Here is a 23663-nt window from a genome sequence, read left to right on the forward strand (position 1 = left end):
TAACTACAGCCTGAGTGTACTGTGTTCATTTAAAAGCTTCTGGTTTGACATCCAAATTGCTTTGATTGCTGATGCAATGCTATGAAAGTTTCAGTAACAGCTGAATAACAGGAGAGTCAGGGGAAGGCAAGTAAGATTGATAAACCATATACGTATGGCTACAAAGGTCCAGTATGAAACAGCCAGACGGAGAAAACATGAAGCAACGTTAAACACACAACACTCAAAAAAAATGGAATGACTTCATTACCTGGGCTCCTTCTGCACATGGACTCCACATTATTATTTACAGAACCAGCGGTACCACGGACTGGGCCAGACAGAACAGGGCCGCCCCGGCCACAGGTCAAGACTGATACACAGAAGGGCCAGACCTGCTGGAACTTGGCATGTCAGACTGTCCTTTGTAAAGTCCACACACAGACAGCAGCTGCAGACTCGAGTCCGATGCTTTGCTCAGGACGAAAGCCACGGCTTCTGCGATGAAGTTCTCTGATAAAGAATTCTGAGAAGTTGGAGAAACTCTGAAAGCAGCATGTTGGATGGCGTTCCATTGAAGCCTGCTTTGGACCTTGGAAAATAAAGGTCCTTTCTGTGCCTGTAAATGGCAAGTTGAACACTAGCTGTGTGGATGCGCAAGCTCTAAATTAATGATGCCCTCACCTTCCTCAAATGGACATGTGGCCGTGTCAGGTTGCTGGAGTTCTCCAGTGTCACCACGGTGATGTGCAGTAAACAAGCAGCCAAGAACTAGTTCAAGGGCAGAATATCAGCTCTGCGCACTCTTTTTTTTTCCTCACAATGGCCTCCCATATTCTCCTCAAGAAACCTCAGAGACAAATCGAGCAAAACCACTCAGGGTGTCTCACTGTCTTTTGCAGTGATCAGCCAGATGGACCCCCAGGCCAGTAATGTGCTGGGCTGAAATGATGCTCTCTCTCTCTCTCAGCATGGTTCAGATCTCCAGGAATGTCATTGGCTTTTCCTCAGCAAAGGGAATTTATGGTGATACTTTATGCAAAATCCCTTTAGGACAATTTGAGACGGTTTCCAAATCCAAAGTCTTTTAATAATAATTTATTGTTGTTCATTGATATTGTTTAATAACGAGTTAAACCTTAATTAATTAAAATACTATGAAATCAGACATATTCCACAGTTGCAAAGATGTGAGAATGTATCAGATATTCTGATGTTATTTTGAGAATGGCATAAACCCTTTTTTATCGTCCATTGTATTAATATTAATGTATTAATATCTGAACAAAGAAATTTTTTAAAAGCCCCTCAAGTGTGTTTGAATACTCACAGCATCCATAGAAACATGACATTTAGTGTGTCTTACCTTCCAGTTCTGACTGAGATACAGTACTTCCACATCACATCCCCCAGAGCGGTGACGTCCCCCTATCAGACACGGGACGTTCCCGAGAGAAGCAGAAAACGCAGCACACACTCAGAAGAGGCTGCCGGATCTGCCGGTTAAGACGACTCTGCTGCTCTTTGGGAAAACACGGAGACTACAGGGAGGCTTCCTCTTCTCGCCTTCCCACAGGTTTCATCACTGCCTGAGACAGAAACCGAAAATCTACTCGCAGACCACATGCATTACTGTAATCGCTCGTCCCAAGGCTGCTCGCTACTTGATCGGACGCACCATGTGTTTTCTGTCAGCCAGGCCAGCCATATAAATTCCAAGCTCACCAACGCAGTTCATCTGTTAGCATACAGCGCACTGACTTCACCAGCGGGAGACAGCGCCCGGGCCAGGCTGATCCAAAGCAGGGCCTCATCTGCGGGACTTTCCACAGACTCTGGTTCTTTCTCTTTCCTTTCCCATTTCTCCACTCCCAACAGCATCTGTGTATGCAGGAGAGACAGAGCCCTCCTCCCTCAGTCCGTGGAGCCAGGCCAGCCCTCATGGAAATGGCCTGTGTGTTCCAACAACAACTGTAAGCAGGCTCGTGTCCAAACATGACGGCTCCTAGAGAGCGGTGGGGGTGCTGGGCTCAGCCCGAGGCTGTAACCATGTCCGCGGAACCTCACAACAAGGCTAAAGGTTACTCGTGCTTTTTATATAACAGAAACGCAGAGAGCTGGTATGGTTGTTCTGGTTGTTGGGCAGCAGGGCACAGATGTGGCATTGTTCCCCCAGCTCAGACTCACACTTCACATATGTCAAGTCCATGCAGCACACAGCATAATAAAGCCTTTCAGATTTACACCACAGCAAGCATAATGGCAAAGGCCTGATTGTACAACCTCCCCACATCATTCTGGGAGGAGAGTGAATATACCAAGAGCGTGAGAGCAGGCTTGCTGAGAGTACAGATGGAAAGATAAATTATAACCAAGCCACGAGATTACAAACAGTATTATGTATTAGCCAAACCCAAACTGTACGCAGAGATTCAAAAGTGGGAAGGACATGATTCCAGGGGTCCTGCTATACAATGCACCTGATAAGCATACAATGACATCTTATTTACATTCCAGCAAGCGGTGACTGGGACCAATCTGGCAAGAGTTTGATGTTCATTGAGATGCCTTTACTAGCTCAGTGTGGAGACCTCATCATATCATCAACATCACTTCATGTTATGACTGAAGCCAGTGTGCCGAAACTCCCTCCAGCCACTGTGATGGTTCTTTCTTCTCTGGAACCTCAATCTCTTTGGCTTGAATTCTGTTAAAGAAACTAAACAAACAACATGATACCAATGAAGGCAAGCTTTGTTTAGAAATAACTGAGGGCCAAACTGCCAGGCATGCCATAGCATGGAAACCCATCTACCCCCGCACCCCGTCCACCTCGTCCAACCAATCTACTCCCACCCACCCTGTCCACCCCCTCCATGCCCCCACCCTGTCTACCTCACCTACCCAATCTACCCCCGACCCCACTCAACCCTGTCCACCCCATCCACTTCATCTACCCCCATCCACCCCGGTCCACCCTGCCCACCCCAAACAGAATGCCAAGCAAGGCAACCTTGTAAGAAAATAAATAAACAAGCCGACCTGCTCTGAGAATGCACTATAATTAGGTACAACAAGCCACAAAACCCATTCTGCACGGGGACCACATCATGAGCACAGAGAAGAGGCACTGGTGAGAGCCCAGTCCACTTTACACCAGTGTTCACAGTCCGGGCTCCTAGTGAAGCCTTTTACATTAGTTCCAAACCCAGAAGGAACATGGCTGAACTACATAGGTCAATTTTCATTTAAATCAGGCACATGATGAGTATTTTTTTCTGGGTAGAACCTAGAGTGTGTAGGACAGCATGTGTCCCAGTGGAAGGTTGGTCACCTCTGTTTTCCACCCTTTTAAACCCATGAAATCATCAGTAAGATGAGTCCTGGCTGCACACGTTGGCTGTTCCATTCCATTTTCATGCTCCTTACTCCCCAGGTCAGCACCAGCACACAGGAAGACTAGTGCACAGGTTTAAGAACAGCTGTGCTATTCCAAAGCATGTTCAGTGATAGTCTTATCTAAGACTTTGAAAGTAATTGTGATGAATAATTCAATATTACTTAGTCATCAGTGCAGGTCTTTAGGTGTCTTATTCAGCTGAGCCACAATACAAAATTGGTGTAAGCAGCTGTAGGAAAAACTGCTGAAATTAGATAAGAGTGTCTCACGGAGTCAGAACTGTACCGTCTTAACCTTCTTCACCCCTTAAAATCTCGGGATATGTAATTAAATGGTAATTAACTGCTAAGTCCTCTGCACTCAGAGGCTGTGAAGATGTACGATCCAACCTGAACTCTACAGATTAATCTAAAGCCTGGCACAGTGGATGCTTTGGGCAGAATACAGTTAAATGCAGATCAACTATACCACTTTCCTTACCTTCGAAAGAGTCCAATGGGAGGTTGCAAACAGAGAAACTGCCAGTAATCTAAACACAGAGCTTTGAACCTGGACATCCTCCGGCTTGACTCAATCAGTCGGAGCTCCAAACAACAAGCGTCCAGTGTGACCAGCACCCAGGGAAGGAGAAGGCCGTGCACTCGGCTCACACAACTGGCCTGCCCTACTGCACCCACCTGGGCCAGCGCGTACCGAGAGAACGTGATGGCCCACACATCCACGCCAATCCACCTCCCAACTCTCGCCCCCCACCCTGCTGGACAGTCGGAACCGCGCTCAAGACATCGCCGGGCCAGTCCTGGCAGCGGGTGCATCCAGGAACAGTCGGCGCCGTCAGTTCCACACTGTGGAAATCGGGGTCGAGCCCAGCACCCTGCAACCAGCCAACTGGGCTCCGCTTCCAGACTCTCTGCCTCCAAGCGCAAAGTCCAGGAACTTCAGCTGCTGGTCATCCAGAACTCCGCCGGGTACATGTGTGCACACGAGCCCTGCCTTCGGACCGACTGCACTTAGCACTCCCGTGCATTCTGTAGATCTACACCAGGGTGTGCAGTGGTGCAGGAGCCAGTCCAGAGCGGTGGAGGAGTGGTGCAGATGTGCATGTGTCTCCCATTTCCATCGGAGGCTGTCTCCACTGCAGCCATCCACCCAGAGCGGAGCACATATATATTTGCCGATTGTGGGTTGCCAGGCAACACCACCACTACTGAACTTGCAAAGGGTTGGCTGACAGCAGCTGATTGGTCAGGCTATGTTTTACTGTGGGGTGGGAACTCCTGCATCTTCTGTACAATGATGTCATTGGATCTGAAGAAAGAGCACAGGTTGCACTGCCTAGGAAACCTCTTACCATCTTAATGGCTTTACTACACAGCCATGCATAACATTAAACATGACTGAACTGGGGAAATAAAGAAAAAAAAAAAAGGTTTTGTTAACTGGTAATATTAGCACTTCTGGGCGGTGTTCACAAGTACAGTGGAGTGCACAGTAACATCCAAACAAAGACACAAATGAAATAAAAAGCTTCAGTATTAAAAGTCTAAACGTGAGGCAAATTTGACTGAAAACAGCTGCACTGTTCATTCAGCGTTGTCCCAGAGCTTCTTGAGGGAGACCAGGCTTTTCTGCCAAATAATCAAATTATAATTTGTATATAAATGTAAATAAATGAATAGATCAGAACACAACATGCTAGTTTTGCCTTAATGAGCCAGATTAAGCTGTCCTTTATGAACCCACATCAATTTCTCCATTAAGCATTTATCGTTTTAGTATCAATTGTAAGTATGCACTTGTACATCTAATTGTCTCCAGAACATGTCTAACCCTAAATAACTCTACTAAAGGGGCTGTAGGAACACTGGGAGCAGTCGTTCAGATTTCCATGGACAGCTAAAGCAGCTAACAGTGAATGAAAGATTCCACTGTGCACTTACGCTTTTGGAAGAGCCTTTTCAGTAACTACTAGCTTTCCTCACTTTATCAACAACAGTACCATTTCCAGGCAAACTACAGCTGAAGGACTATTTGTGCTGAATGTTGTAACTGTTATATACTAATTTCATGCTAAGCACTAATGACGAGTCACTTCAGCATGGCACTTCAACCCGACCCATCTGTGGGCAACACTACTTTGTGGGAGAATACGTTTAACAGATGCTGAAAACACATTCAAACCAGCCACTCATATTCGTCACATGTTCAAAACGGCACGCTGAGATCAGGAAATGGCTAAAACAGCACGGAAACCTGCAGCCTGGACTGATAGTTAATGGAAAGCAACCGCATTTGGGTAAATGCTACAATACGATTTCATTTGTTAATTGGCAACGGCAGCATTTTTGGAGGGAGAGTTTGTTATGGGTGTACTGCAGTGCAGCAGATGTAGTGGGTACAAAGTACCTATGTGACAATCAACTCCCCAGCTGAGTAAAACACTAAAGGTTTTGTTCCAAACTGAGTGAAGTGATGGAACAAAGAGTAAGCCCTCGGGGGTGGGGGACTTCACCGTGGGGGTTTCACCCTTTTTTGGCCTGGAACAGAGATGATTAGGATCTATTCAGGGGGACCATCAGAGACTCTCAGCAGAGAAAAAGCATGTTGTAGTTACTAATCAGAATGACACTGTTTAAGGGCCAACCGCACAATGACTAATTTTCTTCATAAGACATGACAACCAGTTATAAATCTAAGCTATAACCAGCTAAAACTGGCCTACAAAACATACAAAATGCAAAAGTGACATGTGAACCCCATCACATTAAATATACACTGCCTGGCCAAAAAAAAAGGTCACCACCTGGATTTTCTCTAAGCAAATATGTAAGAGCCTCCCATTGGATAATTACTGCATGGGTGATTATGTTTCAGCTGGTAACAAGTTATTTAACCCTAACTGATGCAGTGAGTAGCTTCTCATTTGTTAAACGACCATGTCGAAAGACACATCCTGTGGTTGTGGAAAAGATGTTAATCTGTTTTAGAAGGGTCAAATTATTGGCATACATCAAGCAGAGAAAACTTCTAAGGAAATTGCTGAAACTACTAAAATCAGGTTAAGAACTGTCCAATGCATTATTAAAAAGTGGAAGGACAGTGGAGAAACATCATCTTAGAGGAAGGAATGTGAATGATCGTGACTGCCGATCACAAACGTGGTGAAATCAAATTGTAGAAAAACAACAGTAGAACTCAGGGATATGTTTAATAGTGAAAGTAAGAGCATTTCCACATGCATAATGCAAAGGGAACTGAAGGGATTGGGACTAAACAGCTGTGTAGCCTTAAGAAAACCACGTGTCAGTGAGGCTAACCGGCAAAAATGGCTTCAATTTGCTAGGGAGCATAAAGCTTGGACTCTACAGCAATTGAAGAAGGTCATGTGGTCTGATGAGTCCAGATTTATCCTGTTCCAGAGTGATGGGCGCATCAGGGTAAGAAGAGAGGTGGCTGAAGTGATGCACCCATCATGCTTAGTGTCTACCGTGCAAGCCTGTAGGGGCAGTGCGATGATCTGGGGTTGCTGCAGTTGGTCAGGTCTAGGTTCAGCAACTTTATGTGCCCAAAGAATGAGGTCAGCTGACTACCTGAATATACTGAATGACCAGGTTATTCAATCAATGGATTTTTTCTTCCCTGATGGCATGGGCATATTCCAAGATGACAATGCCAGGATTCATCGGGCTCAAATTGTGAAAGAGTGGTTCAGAGAGCATGAGACATCATTCTCACACATGGATTGGCCACCACAGAGTCCAGACCTGAACCCCATTGAGAATCTTTGGGATGTGCTGGAGAAGACTTTGCACAGTGGTCCGAATCTCCCATCATCAACACAAGATCTTGAGGGAAAAATGTATGCAACTCTGGACATAAATAAATGTTGTGACATTGCAGAAGCTTGTGGAAACGATGCCACAGTGAATGCATGCCTTAATCAGAGGTAAAGGCGGTCCAACGAAATATTATTGTGAGAGACCTTTTTTTTGGCCAGGCAGTGTATATTTATACACACACACACACACACACAAAATGGCCACTTTATTAGAGACACCTGCCCCTTCATGTTCGGTGCTTCCCTGTATGGAAATTGGATACATGACCCGCAAAATGTAGCATAAAACCAGGTGTGTTTTTGTGTGGATTTGTGTCTAGACACGGTCATGGTCATTGCTCCTGGACTAGACATGGTCATCAGTGCTGGACTAGACATGGTCATTGTCAATGGTGTCAAGAGTAATCACAGAATGGCGTGGCAAAACAGTGAAAGGGGATCGTGTGGATGTAAAGACTGAGGAAGGAGTCAGAGCAGCATGTCAAACATTCTGATCAACAGTTGAGATAACTGTAGTCAAATACAATGCTGGCACTCCAGCTAAAGTGACCTTAGGACCTACAGGCTAAAACAGCAGACCATCAGTTCAGGTGCCGCTGCTGTCCAAAGGAAACAGCTAGGTAAGAAGTAAAACTGGATCACGGAGCAGCGGAAAAACATCAGCTCATCAGATGAATCCAAATTTCTGCTGCATCGTGCTGATTTTGTTGCATCATGTCAGAATTTGACACAAAGCATGAATCAAGGAGCCCTTCCCATCAAGTGTCACCAGTTCAGACTCGTGGAGGTGGAATATCCTTGGCACACCCTCGGTCCTTTGATACTGGTGTACGGATGTTTGGACTTAAGCCTTGTCGCCGACCAAGCAGGAAGACACTTTCAGCAGGACACTGCACCAAGACACAGGGGTCGTATAGTCATGAACTGGTTCCAGAAACACGACAGCGAGTTTTCTTTGCTTCCTTGGCCTTCGCGGTCCACAGAGATTAACCCAGTAGAGCACCTCTGGGATGAGGTAGGACAGGCTGTTCAGAACATGTCAGTACCTCCATCTAGTTTTCTGCAACTGCAAATAGCCATCCTGTCAGAAAGATGCCCTCGCTCACAGTTATGTCTGTCAAAGGCACTTCCAGGAGAAACAGCACAGGTTCATTTTGAGTCCTATGAAATCTTCGTTCCTCAGTAGCGCACCTCGTGTAGGCTAAAGGTCACCGCCAGCATGGAGCTCCGTGAAGCTTCACGTGCATCACCTTCCATTTGCACTGTGACACTTGAAGCCATGTAACAATTCTCTGACTTAAGGAGCATCTTTTGCGTGCTTAATTCATTTTGGTCCTGGAAGTACCGGGAGGTAAGACAAGACCTAGTGCTGGCTGAGCATGGGGAGGTCAAACAGCATGGAGACGGCAGACCTTCACACCTGGTTGCCATTACGTCTCGTGGCTTTAATGAAGGAGGCATTTCAGCTTTAATTTCACAGACCCTGTGAAAAAATATCAAGACAAAAAGGTCTGAGGCAGCAGAGAACACAACAAATCAGTTTCACTTCAGTTTTTAAATCTGCAATGATTATCCAGTTCTCACGGGGCTCAGTGCTCATGTGAAGCTTTAAAAGTTCATTTTTTAAAGATAATTCCTGAAAACCACGGATGCTAAATTGTTCAAAAACAACTCTAAAGTGTTAGACATAGATGGAACACTGTAGAGCTGCGTTTAGTTTAAGACCACTGGCTTATGTGCCTGGAAACATGGCTTACCACAGCAGAGGAACTGAAAATCATTTCCAATGTAGTTTCAAGCATTTTCCGACTCCAGCATTTGCCTCTGCATATGCAAAAACACACTTGTGCGTGCACACACACACACACACACACACACACACACACACACACACACACACACTTCCAAGCTATCTGGTACATTGGAAATTTGACATAAAAAAAGATAAAGAGGTAGGAGAGAGAGAGAAAGAGAAAACCATCCTTGCTAAACACATCTCGCATTTCCACAAGAATTTGGCCCCTCCTGAAGATCTGAAATGCACCTCTAAAGCCCTCAGCATGAGAGCGGTCCTCACGTGGCAGAGAGCTGACCTGCTCCGAGTCCAGCCTGCATCACCTCACTGCTGCATTTTAAACGCCGCCTTTGACCTCTAGGACATCTGCAGCGCGTGGCGCAGTGCATGCCTTGTCACGCTGCTCCCCCTTGTGGCCAACAGCAATAACAGCAACCGAATCAAGGACGCGGCTATTCAGAAAAGGCCGTTGCTGCACCCATGCTCAAAAATCTGCAACAGCAATTATTTACAGATGACCAAATTAAAGTCTTGGCAAATTATGAAGATTTTAAATGACCACGAACAAGTAAAACTATTCACCATGATGGACATGTTAAAAATACACCTTTTATTTGCATTTTATTAGGTTTCAAGACAGCATGCCAGTGATGTCAGACAAGGATATAGTAGTAAACACAATCGAAGATTTAAAACTACAGCAGCATAATATTAGTCAGTCATCCTGATCACATGCAGCTTTTGATTCTAAAATGAGCAGCGTTACTCTAACTAGAGTTTCCTAGGAATTCTCTGATCCCCTACAACTGTATCAACAGGAATATCACGAGAAGCTCCATCCAGTCCATTTCAGGAAGTGGAAGGTAGTAGTGGAGGGACCACACAGAGGTGTTATCATATCTCCATCCCGAACAGCTCCAAGATGGTTCATATCCATATGTAGACTACTCATGCACATGGGAAATGAGACGTTCCATGAGGCACAAGAGCGTTGGGGGGTGGAGGAGGGGTGGAGGCTGAGTGGAGGTTCTGCGGTTCTCTCTGGCTCCGCTATCTTGAAGGGCTGCTGCTCCCCGAGGGTGGGCAACAGAACTGGTGGAGACCATTATCTTCCCTGGCGAGAAAGGCAGATGGACAGAGAACACGCGTGGCACGTCACTGTCAAAACTCACGCATGCACATCACACGCACGCACGCACACAGGCTGGTGCTTTTGGTACGTCTTTCTTCACGTTTCAACTCAAAAGCATATTTGTCCCATGAAAAAATAAATGCTAAAAATTGCTCGTTTGACAATGGAGGTAATTGCCGTTGTCTCTGTAATTCCAGCTTCACAATGTGATGATTATGGTAAAGGCGGCGAGAGGGAGGAATGAAGTATGAAGAAACACAGGAGCTTTCAGAGATGCTGTAGTTCCTGTGTGACAACACTGCATTGCAATCTGTTCACCGAGGCCGTCACCACACACGGGGAAATTAATCCACTCGAAACAGTGTGGGGAACAAAGAGTGCCCACGCAGACTGATGACATACTGTTTTCTTAACGAGTTCTCCAGCAATTAATCACTGCTGTACAGGTTAATATTGCTGGTTAATATTTGGCAACCCCTTCTCTGCCACGCCTGCGTCATCAGCTGATTGTGACCGCTTTGCTAGCTGAATCACCCGAGCAGGTGCAAGGCTGAGAGACCCGTGATGAGGACTAGATGACCCAGGAGGAAGAACCCCTGAGGAGCAGCACGTCTCTCGCAAACTTCAGCACAGTGAGTTCTACTGGTCCTGAGTTACGTCAGCGACCTTTGAGACGTCCTGCCAGATCAGGGAAAAGATCTGGCAGAGGGGCGGTGTGGGAGGCTCGTCCAGGCGGCGGCCGTGGGCAGGACGAAGGTGATGGAAGAGGCCAGCTAGTACGCAGAGAGTCTGGAGATGAGCGAGGGGACATGTTAATCGCCACTTCATTATGACTCCATTGTGTGATCAAACAGCTCTCTGTGGGTTAAATGGAAAAGCAATGCCGGGGACCCAAGCACCGAGACTCTAGCACACGGTGCCAGCTGCACGCTAATTGCGGCGGGGGCAGCTTTCTAGGGATCACCAGGTGTGAAGCTGTGAGCCATGTCTCCTTTAGCTATTAATCTATGGGAAGTATGTTTGTGGACTGGAGACTGAGGATTTCCACCAAACTGAAATCTAGATTTAGTTTTGCTGGAATGAAAGGGTTTTTTGGGTTTTTTTTAAAGAAAAGCAATTTCCTGCAACTATAATTCTAATTATGGATTTTTCTAAGAATATTCTGGCAGTAAAACAACAGTGAAGGGACTCCGTATATAAGGAGTAATGAGCCTAAGCTTAAACGCACTATTAAAATAACCGCCAGTTTAATGCATCTGGTACCTCAGGAAATACATCTAATCAAAACATTAAATAAAACTGACAAATGGAAAAGGGAATTATGTGAAGGTGATATCATAACTCAGTATGGACATAACTCAGTCCTTACAACAAATAGCACTATTGTAAATAGACAACACATTAATCAACTTTGCCTACGACACTACTTAGAATTAGAAATGTTAGCGATGGGTTTCACACATGCACAGTAACACAGAGATACAGGAAACGAACCCGTGATCAACACAGAATTAACGGGAGACACTTATGATGATGCAAATGACAGCACCATGTATCAGTGCACAAACAAATGATGAGCAATGTAACATTATGATTCACTTTATACCAATAGAAACAAAACATGAACCAAAAAAAAAAAACCCACACACAAAGTAATGGTTTTGATTGGAATTACCTTCTAAATACACCCCATAAACATCCCCTAATCATGCATAGAAAATAAATGAGAAAAAAAAAAAAAAAGGTTTACGGTCAAGCTTTGTTTTATTTTTTTTTAAACAAAAAATGTCATATTATATATATATATATATATATATATATATATATATATATAAAAATGTCTAATGGTAGACTAAAGGATACCAACCAAATACAACTAAAGGAATTACCCAACCAAAGATGCTCAAAGATGCTGCTCTAAGAAATGAATTCTCGTTAGTACACCATGCTGACTACTGCTGGTTAGTAGGCCGTCTCGTTAGTATGCAATCGTGCAAACTGCCACTTCTGGACTACACCGACAATGTTACCCACATCAGCATTAGCTAGCCCTTAAAAAAGGCGGGAAACCCCATGGTGCTACTTGTTCAGCAGACGTTAGGACCTGTGCTCAGTTTCGCGAGCCTACAGCAGGAAGGAGAGTGGTCGGACTAGATGGCCCCCTTACCTGCACGCTCTGACATGGGCAGGCACTGCTAGCTGCTTACTGTACAACGGAGCAGGGCAGCAATACTGGTGCAAAGTGTCTACGGACCTACGGCACAAGGAGAAACAGAGAGTGAGGAAGCTGTGGCCATGAACGCTGGAGCATGAGGGCTGCCATGCACAAGCGCAGATGCAACATCAGCAGCGTCATGCTGAGGTCAGCAAATGTTAACACGGCATTTTAGAGAGTCACTGTTGTAAGAAGAGGAAAAAAGTATGGATGAAATTTGAAATGCACTGACAATAACAAAGGGGAAATTAAATATTTGCCAAAGGGAGAGAGTCATATTTAAGGAAAGAAATGTATGCATATCCTGCATAGTGATGTTTCTGTTGCACAACAGCACCATGGCAGCCGATAGCTGTTGTATAATGGCATTAAGCTGTTGCCTGACAAATTCAACTTCAGAAAAACATGAAGCCTGAACTGCCAGTGCGTAATATATGAGGAGGAAGCGAGCTTTACCGTCACAGGTTGGGAGAAATGTGTCGTGTGAGGGAGGTTTCTCCATCACCTTCTCCCTGTAGGCACAGAGCCTGTCAATCTGCCACCAGTGTTTTGTATGACTGCTCAAGCCGTGTGCCCCCCCCGGTACTGTACATCACAGTTTCTAAAGCCTAGAGCCCATATTCAAATTCTAACAGCAAGTTACAGTACCACACGCATCAGTGCTCCACATGTTTATCATTCTAAAATGCTTTACAGGCTTTGAGATCATCAAAAATCTGCATAGCTTGTTCCATATTGTGGAGTGAATATGAAAGACAGGAGAAGCTACATGGAGGGGTCAACAGCGCTCAGTGTGGGGACACAAGCCCTCTAACCTGAGTCTGACGCTCACCATGGAAGCATTACACAATCCTCTAGCCTGAGGCCTTCTGACCTTTGACCTCACACTCAGGTTCTCTTTGCTGCTGTTTTTGGACTATGATGCAATGCTTCTGCTCAGTGCCAAACAGATGGCCAGCTTCTTTCTGCACAATGGGTGTATAATTCGTGTATAAATGGAAAGGCAAGAGAGGAAGGCATTTTTAAAAGGTGGGAACACAGAAGCAGATATACGCCCACACCAAAGAGAAGACGCCTGGACACCACACGTCCAGGATTTGTGAGCGAATAAAGACAGCAGGGCTCTGAAGTGAAGCGTGAGACGCATGTGTGGAACAGAAGTAGCAATTCTGTACTATTTGAGCCCAAGCAGAATTCCTGAACGTTCATGTTCTGAAGGTGAGAAGAACAGTTTGGTGTGATCGAAATACAGACGGGGGGGGGGGCAGAGGTTACACGGGGTTGCACCTTGCAGCCGAGTGTCAACGGAGCCTGCACAGATGCCAACGAAGGCACAAAACTGGGCCGTGGGTTCTGAAACGGGTGGAAGAGAAATTGTAGTACCGTCCTGCTTGCATAACAGCCCACAGCTGTTGTCAGACCTTCTCAGAGGAACACAAGACAAGCTTGACGTTAGCAAGAATGACCTGCACAGGCACCATCAGCTGAAGACGCAGAACTCAAAGAACAGTAGAGTGAAGTGAGCAAGAACAATTGCACAGAGCTCTCAGAAGGTGCCAGACCTTGCTATACGCACACAGTCACATGCGCACCATGGCAAAAACTCCCCATGTATTGCATAATGGACAGCAACTGCAGAAGCATGATTCACTTGCTCTCTGTTGAGCTGTGATCACCTCGTCACATCTGGTCTCATGCGCTCACCTCTATCCTGTAACACACTGAGCCCCAGGCAGTCTGGCTCTAAACTGTCCAGCTCTCCTGCACTGGCACTGGAAGCAGAAAACGTTCACATGACAATATCCCTGCAGAATATTCTTGTTTATGGACACATGACTGGAGGCTCATATGAGCACGCGCATACGTGCAAACACATACACACACATACACACCAACCCAAGCCCTAACAAGACAAATGGTAACATCTGAGAGAAAGAAGCAACTCTGTAGTTTAATTAGCCACACAACCCAGCAAAAGGAAACATCAGCTTGCGTTCCCAACCACGACGGCGGCAGTAGCTTCTAGCACAGTACAACCCCAGCCCCCACTACACACACACACACACACACACACACACACACACACACACACCTTTACTCACATTTTGGAGAGTCTGAATGCCATGGCTGGTCTCTGTGCAGGTAGGCTGTTTGGAGCTGCGCGCGTGCGTGTGTGTGTGTGTGTGTGTGTGTGTGTGTGTGAGAGCCGTAGAGGAACAACAGGGGTGGAGAGTGTCGTGTGCGCCCTGGCTTACGAGCTCCTCTGCTTCATTCAGGCATGTCACAATAGGACGACGTGCTGTGATGTAAGACGCACAGCACACACTCATGTGGGCATGGTCCAACTGTAGGTGTGGCTGCAGCAGGTGATGGAGGTGGGACACATGCACTACTGACACACGTAGGAGCTTGTTTGGGCACAGCTGGGCTAAACACAGCGTGAGCTGCAGTACGGCAGCGCTGCGAATGACAGGCAGGTCTGTTGGAGTGGAACAGGTCATGAGCTGTGATCTCCTCCATGTGTGAGACATCTGCAGCCTGCTCAAACTGCCACCCCTCATATGCACGCCTTGGTACAGTCTGCAGCCAAAGCAGGGGATTGGCTCCTTGGTCTCCATGGAAACTGGAGGAGAGGCTCAAGGCAGAGGACTCAACCTTCCATTTGCAGAAATGGGCTGAAACCAAAGACACCAATTAAGAGGCATTGCGCATGAGGCAGTACTGGTGGAGAGCGCCCCCTCCTGGTGCTAAGAAAAACACACCAGAGCTTGTTACGAGAAAAGAAAAATAGCAAGGTCATTATTTTATGGCCAATATGAAATATATTTGTCTTGCAGATAAGAGGAAATGTATCAAAATGTGCAATAAATAAAAAACTATAACAATGAAACATTGACTTTCACAATATATGACCACTTATATGCATCAAATTCTTATACTGAAACAAGAGTTTCGCTACCACTGTATCAATAAATTCAGCCTATAAATGGTCCTTCCTGTTGAACATAGTTCTGTTCAGTAAGTCATGTAGCCTGCCAAGGACCGAGGGTAAAAAACATATTTTGGTGGCAGGAACGATCCCCTGGGACAGGGCTGCAGCAGGGGCCGTGCCCAGTGACACGCAGCGGAAACACACACGCACGCACACACACAAACAGACAACAACAGTAAATAAAAACTATATGATTTATGATTTAGACAATGTCTGATCAGGCCATTCTGTCATGACATGATTAAAGTCTTCTGGGGATGTTTATTATAGTTTATTACAAGTATTCGGAACATGCCTCCCTGTAAACCCACAGCCCTCCTGAGCGCGTGTGTACAAACCAGCACTCGTGTCACACCTGGCACGGCCGGAGAGGGAAACGGCGGCGTTCCCTCAGTGCTGCTCAGCCCACGAACGACACCGCACACCATTTACTCCCAACAGCAAATCCCGTTTTATCCTGGTGGAAAAGTGATGACAGTTTATGGCATCGTCTTGGTATTCTTGTGTTCTTCTCAAACTAGCATGTTAGCATGTATGCACTGTGGCTCCACAGTGCCGTCACGTGCTGTGCAGGGGAACTGTAGCACAGCCCTCTACAGCAACCTTTTTAAAAGGACGCACTTATACACACTCATACACAGTCATCTAAAACCAGTATTTACATTTACACCATATAGCTGATGCGTTTATCCAAAGTGTCTTACAGTTATGTCAGGGTCTTGCTCACAGGCCAACAGTGGCAAATTGATGGTGATGGTGCTTCAACTGGCAACCTTCTGATTCCGAAGCACTTGAACCACTGAGCTCTCTGTGCTGGCACTGGCTTCCTGAGCACACCAGATGGCAGCAAATAATCCACAGAAGAGATACTCTCACCATCATCAACTCTCTCAGTGTCTAATGTACCATCATCAATTCTCTCTGTGTCTAACATTTGGTGAAGAATATGGTTAAAAGTTTCATTTACTCAAGCAAGTCAAACATTTACCACAGCCAAAAAAAGAAAAATAAGGTTTGAACAAAGATTTCATACAAGTTTATGAAAGAGGCCACAATGCACCTTAAACCACAAACTGAGGCAAAGACCATTTATTTGGGTTCACTGTGAGCAGGAGTAAAAGACCCATGTAAAGAAAATCTTCACGCTGTAATACAACAGAAGCCAGCATCTTGTGACCTGAACAGCAGTGAGACAATAAGGTCTCGGTCATTTTCTGCACTTCTCTAACTCTCTCTCGCTGTCTCAATCTCTCGCTCTCTCGCTCTCTCTCTTTCTCAATCCTCCCACTCGCTGTCTCACTCTCTGTCTGTCTCACTGGCCGGACTGCAGACAGGGTTCCACTTCACTATGTAGCTGAACAGAGTGTTTTTGTGATCCATCATTCAGCCTCGACACCTACTACAGCACAACAGCCACAACAAGGAGGAGGATTGAGTCTGTGCTACAGTGCTGCTGGATAAACTCCTGCTTTAACCACCTGTCTCCAGCGTGGTCCTTTAGAACCAGAAACGTTTCACTTCCCCGAGTACGTTACACTTACCAGGATTGGTAATGCAGCCACGCATGACACACAACACACTAAACTGACTCCTCACATCCACAAACTAATGCTTACTAATATTACTAATATTCAATTGCAAGCAAGACTTTAAACTAAGGGAGAATAATCATTTTAAAAAGTAGAAAAGGACATATTAAATATAAAACAGGCATTGTGAAGGCTCAGAGATATTAATAGATCTTAATTTTGAGGGTCTAAGGAAGTACAAAATAAATATTATTTACTACACAGTACAGAACGATAAAAAGATTTGCACAGTTGTGCCACACCCTCTCTCCCTTGCCTGTGTTGTGTGTCTCTGTCCCTCTGTTGCCTAATGCATGTCTCCTGGGTGTCAGGCAACCCCTCACGTGCTTGTATTGCACTCAGTGGCATCAAACTCTTACTAGCAGCCTGTTCTTCATAACTGCACTTCCTCCAAGAGCTTCTTGCCCTTTGCTTTCAAATATCTGACACAGGGATATTTGTAGATGGAGTTGTTTTTTAAACCACTACAGGACCAATGTGCACTCGCCAGCATCTCTCCCGTGAGAAGCAGTCCAGTGTCCAGGAGGTCCACCCCACACCTCACCGCTGATGACTGTCTGACGCAGCTAAAGCAGGACCAGGAGCGCCGGACTTGCAAATGCACCCCACTTCTGCCCCTGTGTGATGTAGGGGCAGACCAGGAAAAAGGGTATAGCGGGTGAGACGCGTGGCGTGGTCACGCTTACCTCCCCCGCCCCCCCAACTATGACGTGTCCATACTGGCAGGATGTGGGCAGAGTCTCATAGCTGAAGGTGAAATTACAATGAATAGTGGAAGTGAAATAGAAAACTGGATTGGGCTCAGAATGTGAGAGACAGTGAGTCCTGTGCACACAGATCCAGTGGTCAGGGGGAAAAACACACACTGCACACATTTCACAGTCGGTCTTAAGCCCCAACTGATTTCACCCTGAAAATTAAAAATAAATTCTAGTGGTTTGGGGGAGGGTAATTTGTATAAAAGTGGGATTTAAAAATCTGCAGGACTTTACTGCAACTGCAGCTCCGTGGCCAATGGTATCCGTAAGCGTGCGCGTCACAACTCTCCTATAAAATTCCCCATAAAACTCCTCACTGTTGGACCACTGGCGGCCCCTGCTGCTGCCTCCCTGCTCACGGGGGACGTCCACTTTTGGAGGCAGGAATAAAGAGAGCAGGCGGGTGTGGAGCAGGCCCCCCCCCCTCAGGTGCTGGGAGGGGCGGTATCATTATTGACACCGAGTGTGTAAGAGAGGACAGAGGGGAGAGGCATGAGGAACTCCGACCTGCTCACGGTGGTGGACTACAGAACCAAAAGGATTGACTGCCATGTGATAGATGCTCAGACCTACTAGCTACTGAAGGAAACTCCACACGACCCCTTGGGCCAGAATCAGCTCTGACCCTGACCTTCAGTGATTCATGCAGCCATGGACTGGAATGACTTGTTAATGCTTCAGGTAATGTAATTCACAAAATATGATCTTCAGTTGAGATTTTCCTTCAGCACAGTGTACAGCGGTTGAATAGACCCCCCATACACACACCCACACACACAAACACACGTCCAAGGTCTTAACCAGGGCTGTGGAAGCTGGTGCATCAACCCTGCACAACAAGCTTAGTGATAGACCGTTCAAGCACTGAACTACATGTGAGCACATGCGTGCACGCAGACATCTCTTTTTGATTTTACAGAAAAATGAACAAATACAATCTCTTCTGTAAAATGTCTTAGGAATCTGTCGTTTCCAAACCACACATACTGCACATAAAACATTTCTTTGTATATTTTGCATAGACTGTGCTGAGTGTCAGCCAATACAGCTGATTTTAAATTCATTACACTTTATGAGAGATTATCAAGACTGCAGTGAAGTTGCTTTGTTGGTGCTGAGCCACTTAAAAACAGCAGAGCAAGAGTTTGAGTATTGCCAACCTTATCTGAAACTGCTTATTACACGGCCACAGCTAAACTGCCCTTCCTGTTTCTGAGGTCCAGTCTCTCTCGGGACAGAGTGAGACTGAACGTGTCTGTGCAAACTGGCATCATGTCAGTCTGAGTTCTGGGGTGAGCAGTGTCACTACAGCACTCCAGCTACACACAGTGTGAGGAGACACTCTCAGGCTGCTGCACCGCCAGCCCCAGTAGTGAATGGATGTCCATGATGTGGCTAAATTAGTCATATAAAGATAAAGCTTATTAGCTGGATTTGATTGTTTACTTTAGACCGATATCAAGTGGCAGTTGAAAGCTGCGTCTCCTTTTCCTCACGAATATAAAGCAGTCCGTGACCAGCCAGAAGCAGATTTCAGAATCACGGCAGGCTGGTCTCTCTCAAACACTGCTTGCTTCTGCACCTTCCACCACTCCAGACACTACAGCGATTCAATTATCTACAGGAGCAAAGGCAACATCACAGTGTCGGCTTGGAGGAACCTGTTCGAGTGATCAGTGGACACAGCATCCTCATCAGGCTGGATCGACAAGCAGACATCATGGTAAACATGTTTAAATAAAAAACAGGATCTTACAGCCAAGGGGAAATGACAACAACCCCATATTACCGCAGGAAATACTGCAACCAGCGGGTAAGGTTTGGTAGGCAGGCATGGGTGTGGGCAGGGTGGAGCTCAGGGGTGGAGTGCACACAGCCACGCGGATGAACATGAACACCTGTCACAAGTTTTATTTTACCATACAACAAAATGCTTCATTGTTAGTAATAAACATTTTATTTTCTTTAATGACAATGAGGTGTTGATTTTTCAGTCATTCTCATCAGACATTGTTGTTAGTTTTGGTGGTTTATGAGAGTTTAGGAGATATGGAACAAGCTGAAGGCTTTTAAGATCCACCAGAGAACAGTCATTTTTCATGGTCAGATATTACCACTGCTGCTGAAATGTCTCCAGATTGGGTAAAAAGAGACTGCAAGTGCATGAGAAAACCGGATATTTCAGCAATGTCTGTTATCATCAGTTAGGCTCAGGTGATATTTCTTGCCAACACATGAGAACATCAGAAGCAGGCTATAATCTGCATTATTATGGAAGCAATTAACGAACCAATATTATTTGTGTCAAGAAAATCTATATGATTGATATTTGTGGCATTGTTCTATTGATTAGGTGAGACAGGCCCAGTACGGTGGTGACTTCACGGAGTCGTTTCAGAGAGTATCATTTGCAGATGTAGGCAGGTTTTTCCCTACAGTCTCGTTGTGTTGTTGTGACAGACACAGGCAGTATGACACAGAGTTTCTGCTGTACTTGTTTAACCACTCACAAACATGTGCTGATGAGACAAAACGTACAGGTTTTTACCTGAGCTAAAGGGAGAATGGGTCACAGGCAGGGTTTATCTAAGGAGATGGGGCAAGCCCGGCGACGACCAAATGTGAAACGTTCAGGCCCGGCGATGACCACATGTGGAACGTTTCCACCTAGTGGGGGACGAAGAGTAATCAGCATGGGGCCTCCGTCAGCTGCAGGCTGAGCTCCACCCTTGCCATCAGCCCGCGTCCACACCCTCAGCTGCTCACCACACCTTAAACATTGGTTGCAGCACTTCCTGCGGTAACACGGGGTTGTTTCCTGGACTATCATTTTCCCTTTTCTTGATTTGTCCGTCAGCTTGCCGATGAATAGGGAATGGTTCGATTTTTGTTATTTTTTATTAAAACATATTTATTTACCATGGTGACCACTTAAATGACAAATAATGATAAATGACCATGCAAATCATAGATATTGTTTGCAATCCGATGTATACACAATGAATATCACATAGGCAGAATCTGTGATTCAAATAGTATGCAAACGTGCAAAATTGAGGTGTTTACTGCCTTTGTGTGGAATAGTTTTTTTCCATTTTTTGATAGCTTTTTGATACCTAATCAGTTTTAGCCTAAAATGACTGCACATCACTGACTCCTGTCACACAAGATTTTCTTTAACCAAGGCTCGCTCTGACCTGTGTGTACCACCCTGGTTGGCTTTTCTCCTCCAAACTAACACCGCTGCTGAGTAGAAGCTGATGCAGGACTGAGCAGTGGAGGATGTGAAGTTTGGAGCTCAGTCCTTTCTCATCAAACGCTTTGTTATGAGATATGAAACAGTCGCCAGTGCTTTGTGTAGCTGGCACAGCAACAAAATTTTATATGAACTCACACTCACAAACTTGTACACCTGAGGAAAAACGGCCACGCCATTGTGGATGGCTGCACGCACGAGTGTTTCAGCAGTGTCAAATGAAATGCATCAGAATCAGTGCATAAGCAAAGAGAAAAGACCAGCAGGTGTACAGTACCCAAAGGACTTCCATGGATGACAGGGGACTGTCCGTCTGCAAATGGGGGACACAAAACTGGCAGGGTTTTCTGAAGCTTCCACAGGAAGAGATGCATGTCTCCTACAGAGAGAAAACAGAAGTAAAGGAATAGCGTCTAATACACATCTACAGCTGGATGGCCTTTCTAAAGGCAAAACCATAGTCTGTACAACAGGCAACAGCGACTAAAAATACAACACATGACACACATCAAACTGAAGAACTGATTTAATAAAGCAAGATAACACTTTCAGGGCAGTTTGGTCTGAGCAAAAGGCCAGAAGAGACAGAGCTGGTTCAAAGACTTTGGTGTTCTACACCCTGTAATCATGGCAGGAATCTCATGTGAAAACCATGTACCACAGGTTCATGTAGCACAGACTTTTACACCATCTGTCTCTTCAAAACAGTGCGCCAGCAGCGCACAGCACTTAGTGCATGTGCATCTATTCACCCCACCATAGACCATCACGTGTGTAGCTCAGTGCATGCTGGGATGATGGTGTGCATGGTGGCGAGATGTACGAGGGGTCGGTCAAAGCAGCAAAGAAGGAGGCGAGGTAATGAGGAGAAAATAAAGTGAAAAGGGATGTGAGGTGGTACGGTCGGGGCACAGGCCGGGCGCACACCCGATTCCCTACTGAGAGAGAAGCACGGGTCAAAGGCATGGATACCGCACAGCAGAATCAGCCACCACATCATCCCTGGGTTCTGGCAGGCGAACAGAGCTCTGTTCATTATGAGCTCCTTTTAAACTAGATATGCTGTAATATATGCCCTAACTGGTTACAATTCTATTTGTTTTATTGATCTTATAGTTAGCAGTAATGAAACTGAACAAACTGACTATGATCACAATGAAACTGAACAAATGAACTGTGTCAGTGACTATAGGATTAATATTTGGGTCAAGAAAGCACCCGTATCTGTTTAATGTGTTGTTGGTGATACATTTTTCATTAACCCTGAAGTAGCGGTTATCCACTGGCATACAAGAAAGACTTTATGACATTAGGGAGGGTGTGTGAGTGACATGGGTCAGTGTGAAGCTGACAGTCGTCCATGTTTTGTCCATGACAGTGGCTGGATTAGGAGCACAGTGCTGGGAAAACCTTACATCATCTTACGGTCTGTTTGTAGCCCCTCCGATGAGCTGAGGGAGTTCACCAGGGGTGTTCTCTGGGACTACAGCCCATTTCCTGTCCCTGCATGGGTTCTGCATGAATTTAATATAGGCCAAGTTCCAACCACCCTGTTTAGTAGTAGCTTGCCCTGAAAATGGCACCAGGCATTACTGGTGTCCCATAATGAAACAAGACCTATAAAACCTTGTGGCTGTCACATCACAGGACATACAGCTAAGAAAGCAGTATGCCCATCAGGTTCTCCAAACTGCCTTACAGGCACTAAAGAGATGCATGTTGTGATGAATCTGATGGATTACATGCTTCTACACAAGGCCACTGTCCTGTTGTTGAAATTATGGTAATTCAAACTCAAGAATGCTCTCAAAGATGACTTTCTTCATTAAGCTTTAATTACCATGATTTCAACAACATGACCATGGCCTTGCTTGTTATCCACCAATCTTAGTGTGACATCCCCAAACGCAATGGAGGAGGAGGAGGAGGATGATGATGATGATGAGGAGCCCTCCCCCAGGAACCAGTGTGGGGTCTGGGGTCCCAATCAGTTTAGTTTTTAAAAAAAATAAAAATAAAAGCAGAGACATGTTTTTATGAACTCAGCAAGATGAAGGAGATGAAAGAGAGGACTTGTTTGAGAGGGAGTACAAGGGGAGATCATCCTGTGTAATGAGACACAGCCTTGGCGTCAGAGGAGGCAGCAGTCAATAAAGAGCTTCCATGCACTTCAACCGTATTTCCGGACATCTGACTAATGCAGGCAGAGACAGCTGAGTCCTAACAGAATCAGACATTGGCAGGTGGAATTGTGCAGAGGAGAAGACAGGCAACCGTGATGCCAAGATGTCAAACGTTGTCCAGACAAATAACAGCAGCTTTTGGGCAGGTGTCTCCAAGGTAGTTCAGACATCACATTACAAAATGTTGATTCTGATGAACTCTCCTTAACAAACCCAACTGAGAAGCATCTTAGCTAAGGTTTGATAACATCAGTGTTTGTTTAGGAATGGTGATATATTTGTTTATACAACTACATTTTTAGCAGTTTCAGAGCAAGAACAGTAAACGCTCCCAGAGTAAAGTCATGCAGCTGAAAGACCAAGAGAGATCCCAGATTATTCCAGGTTCTCAAAATAATGTAAATTTGGCACCAATTTCAAATGCAGGATTCACGGAGTCTCCAGCACTGAGCACGTCCTGATGTCATTAGTGCGTTCTTCAGTGGGGCATGGGTACCGTCCTCAGGGTGCACGCCTCACTCTGGAA

The 23663-nt window shown here is 45.6% G+C and overlaps 1 protein-coding gene across 10 annotated transcripts in view; it reads right to left on the reverse strand.

Annotated features, from left to right (window-relative positions):
• iqsec1a (IQ motif and Sec7 domain ArfGEF 1a) overlaps window positions 1-23663 on the reverse strand; it is a 77220-nt gene that overhangs the window by 40812 nt on the left and 12745 nt on the right. For 8 of the 10 annotated variants that reach the window (XR_014119659.1, XM_081706609.1, XM_027001712.3 and 5 more), the window contains exon 3: window positions 21232-21333. Coding sequence is in view for 9 of the 10 variants with exons in the window: in XM_081706609.1 (XP_081562735.1) it covers window positions 21232-21333 (102 nt within the window). In the remaining variant the exon portion in view is untranslated. Of the gene's footprint in view, window positions 1-1345; window positions 1933-14461; window positions 14673-21231; window positions 21334-23663 lie in introns of those variants that run through there. The other 2 variants (XM_035522295.2, XM_027001708.3) reach the window with 2 other exon arrangements.

Source organism: Electrophorus electricus, chromosome 24 (genome assembly GCF_041902795.1).
Source record: "Electrophorus electricus isolate QZ-2024a chromosome 24, ASM4190279v1, whole genome shotgun sequence".
Lineage (NCBI taxonomy): Eukaryota > Metazoa > Chordata > Actinopteri > Gymnotiformes > Gymnotidae > Electrophorus > Electrophorus electricus.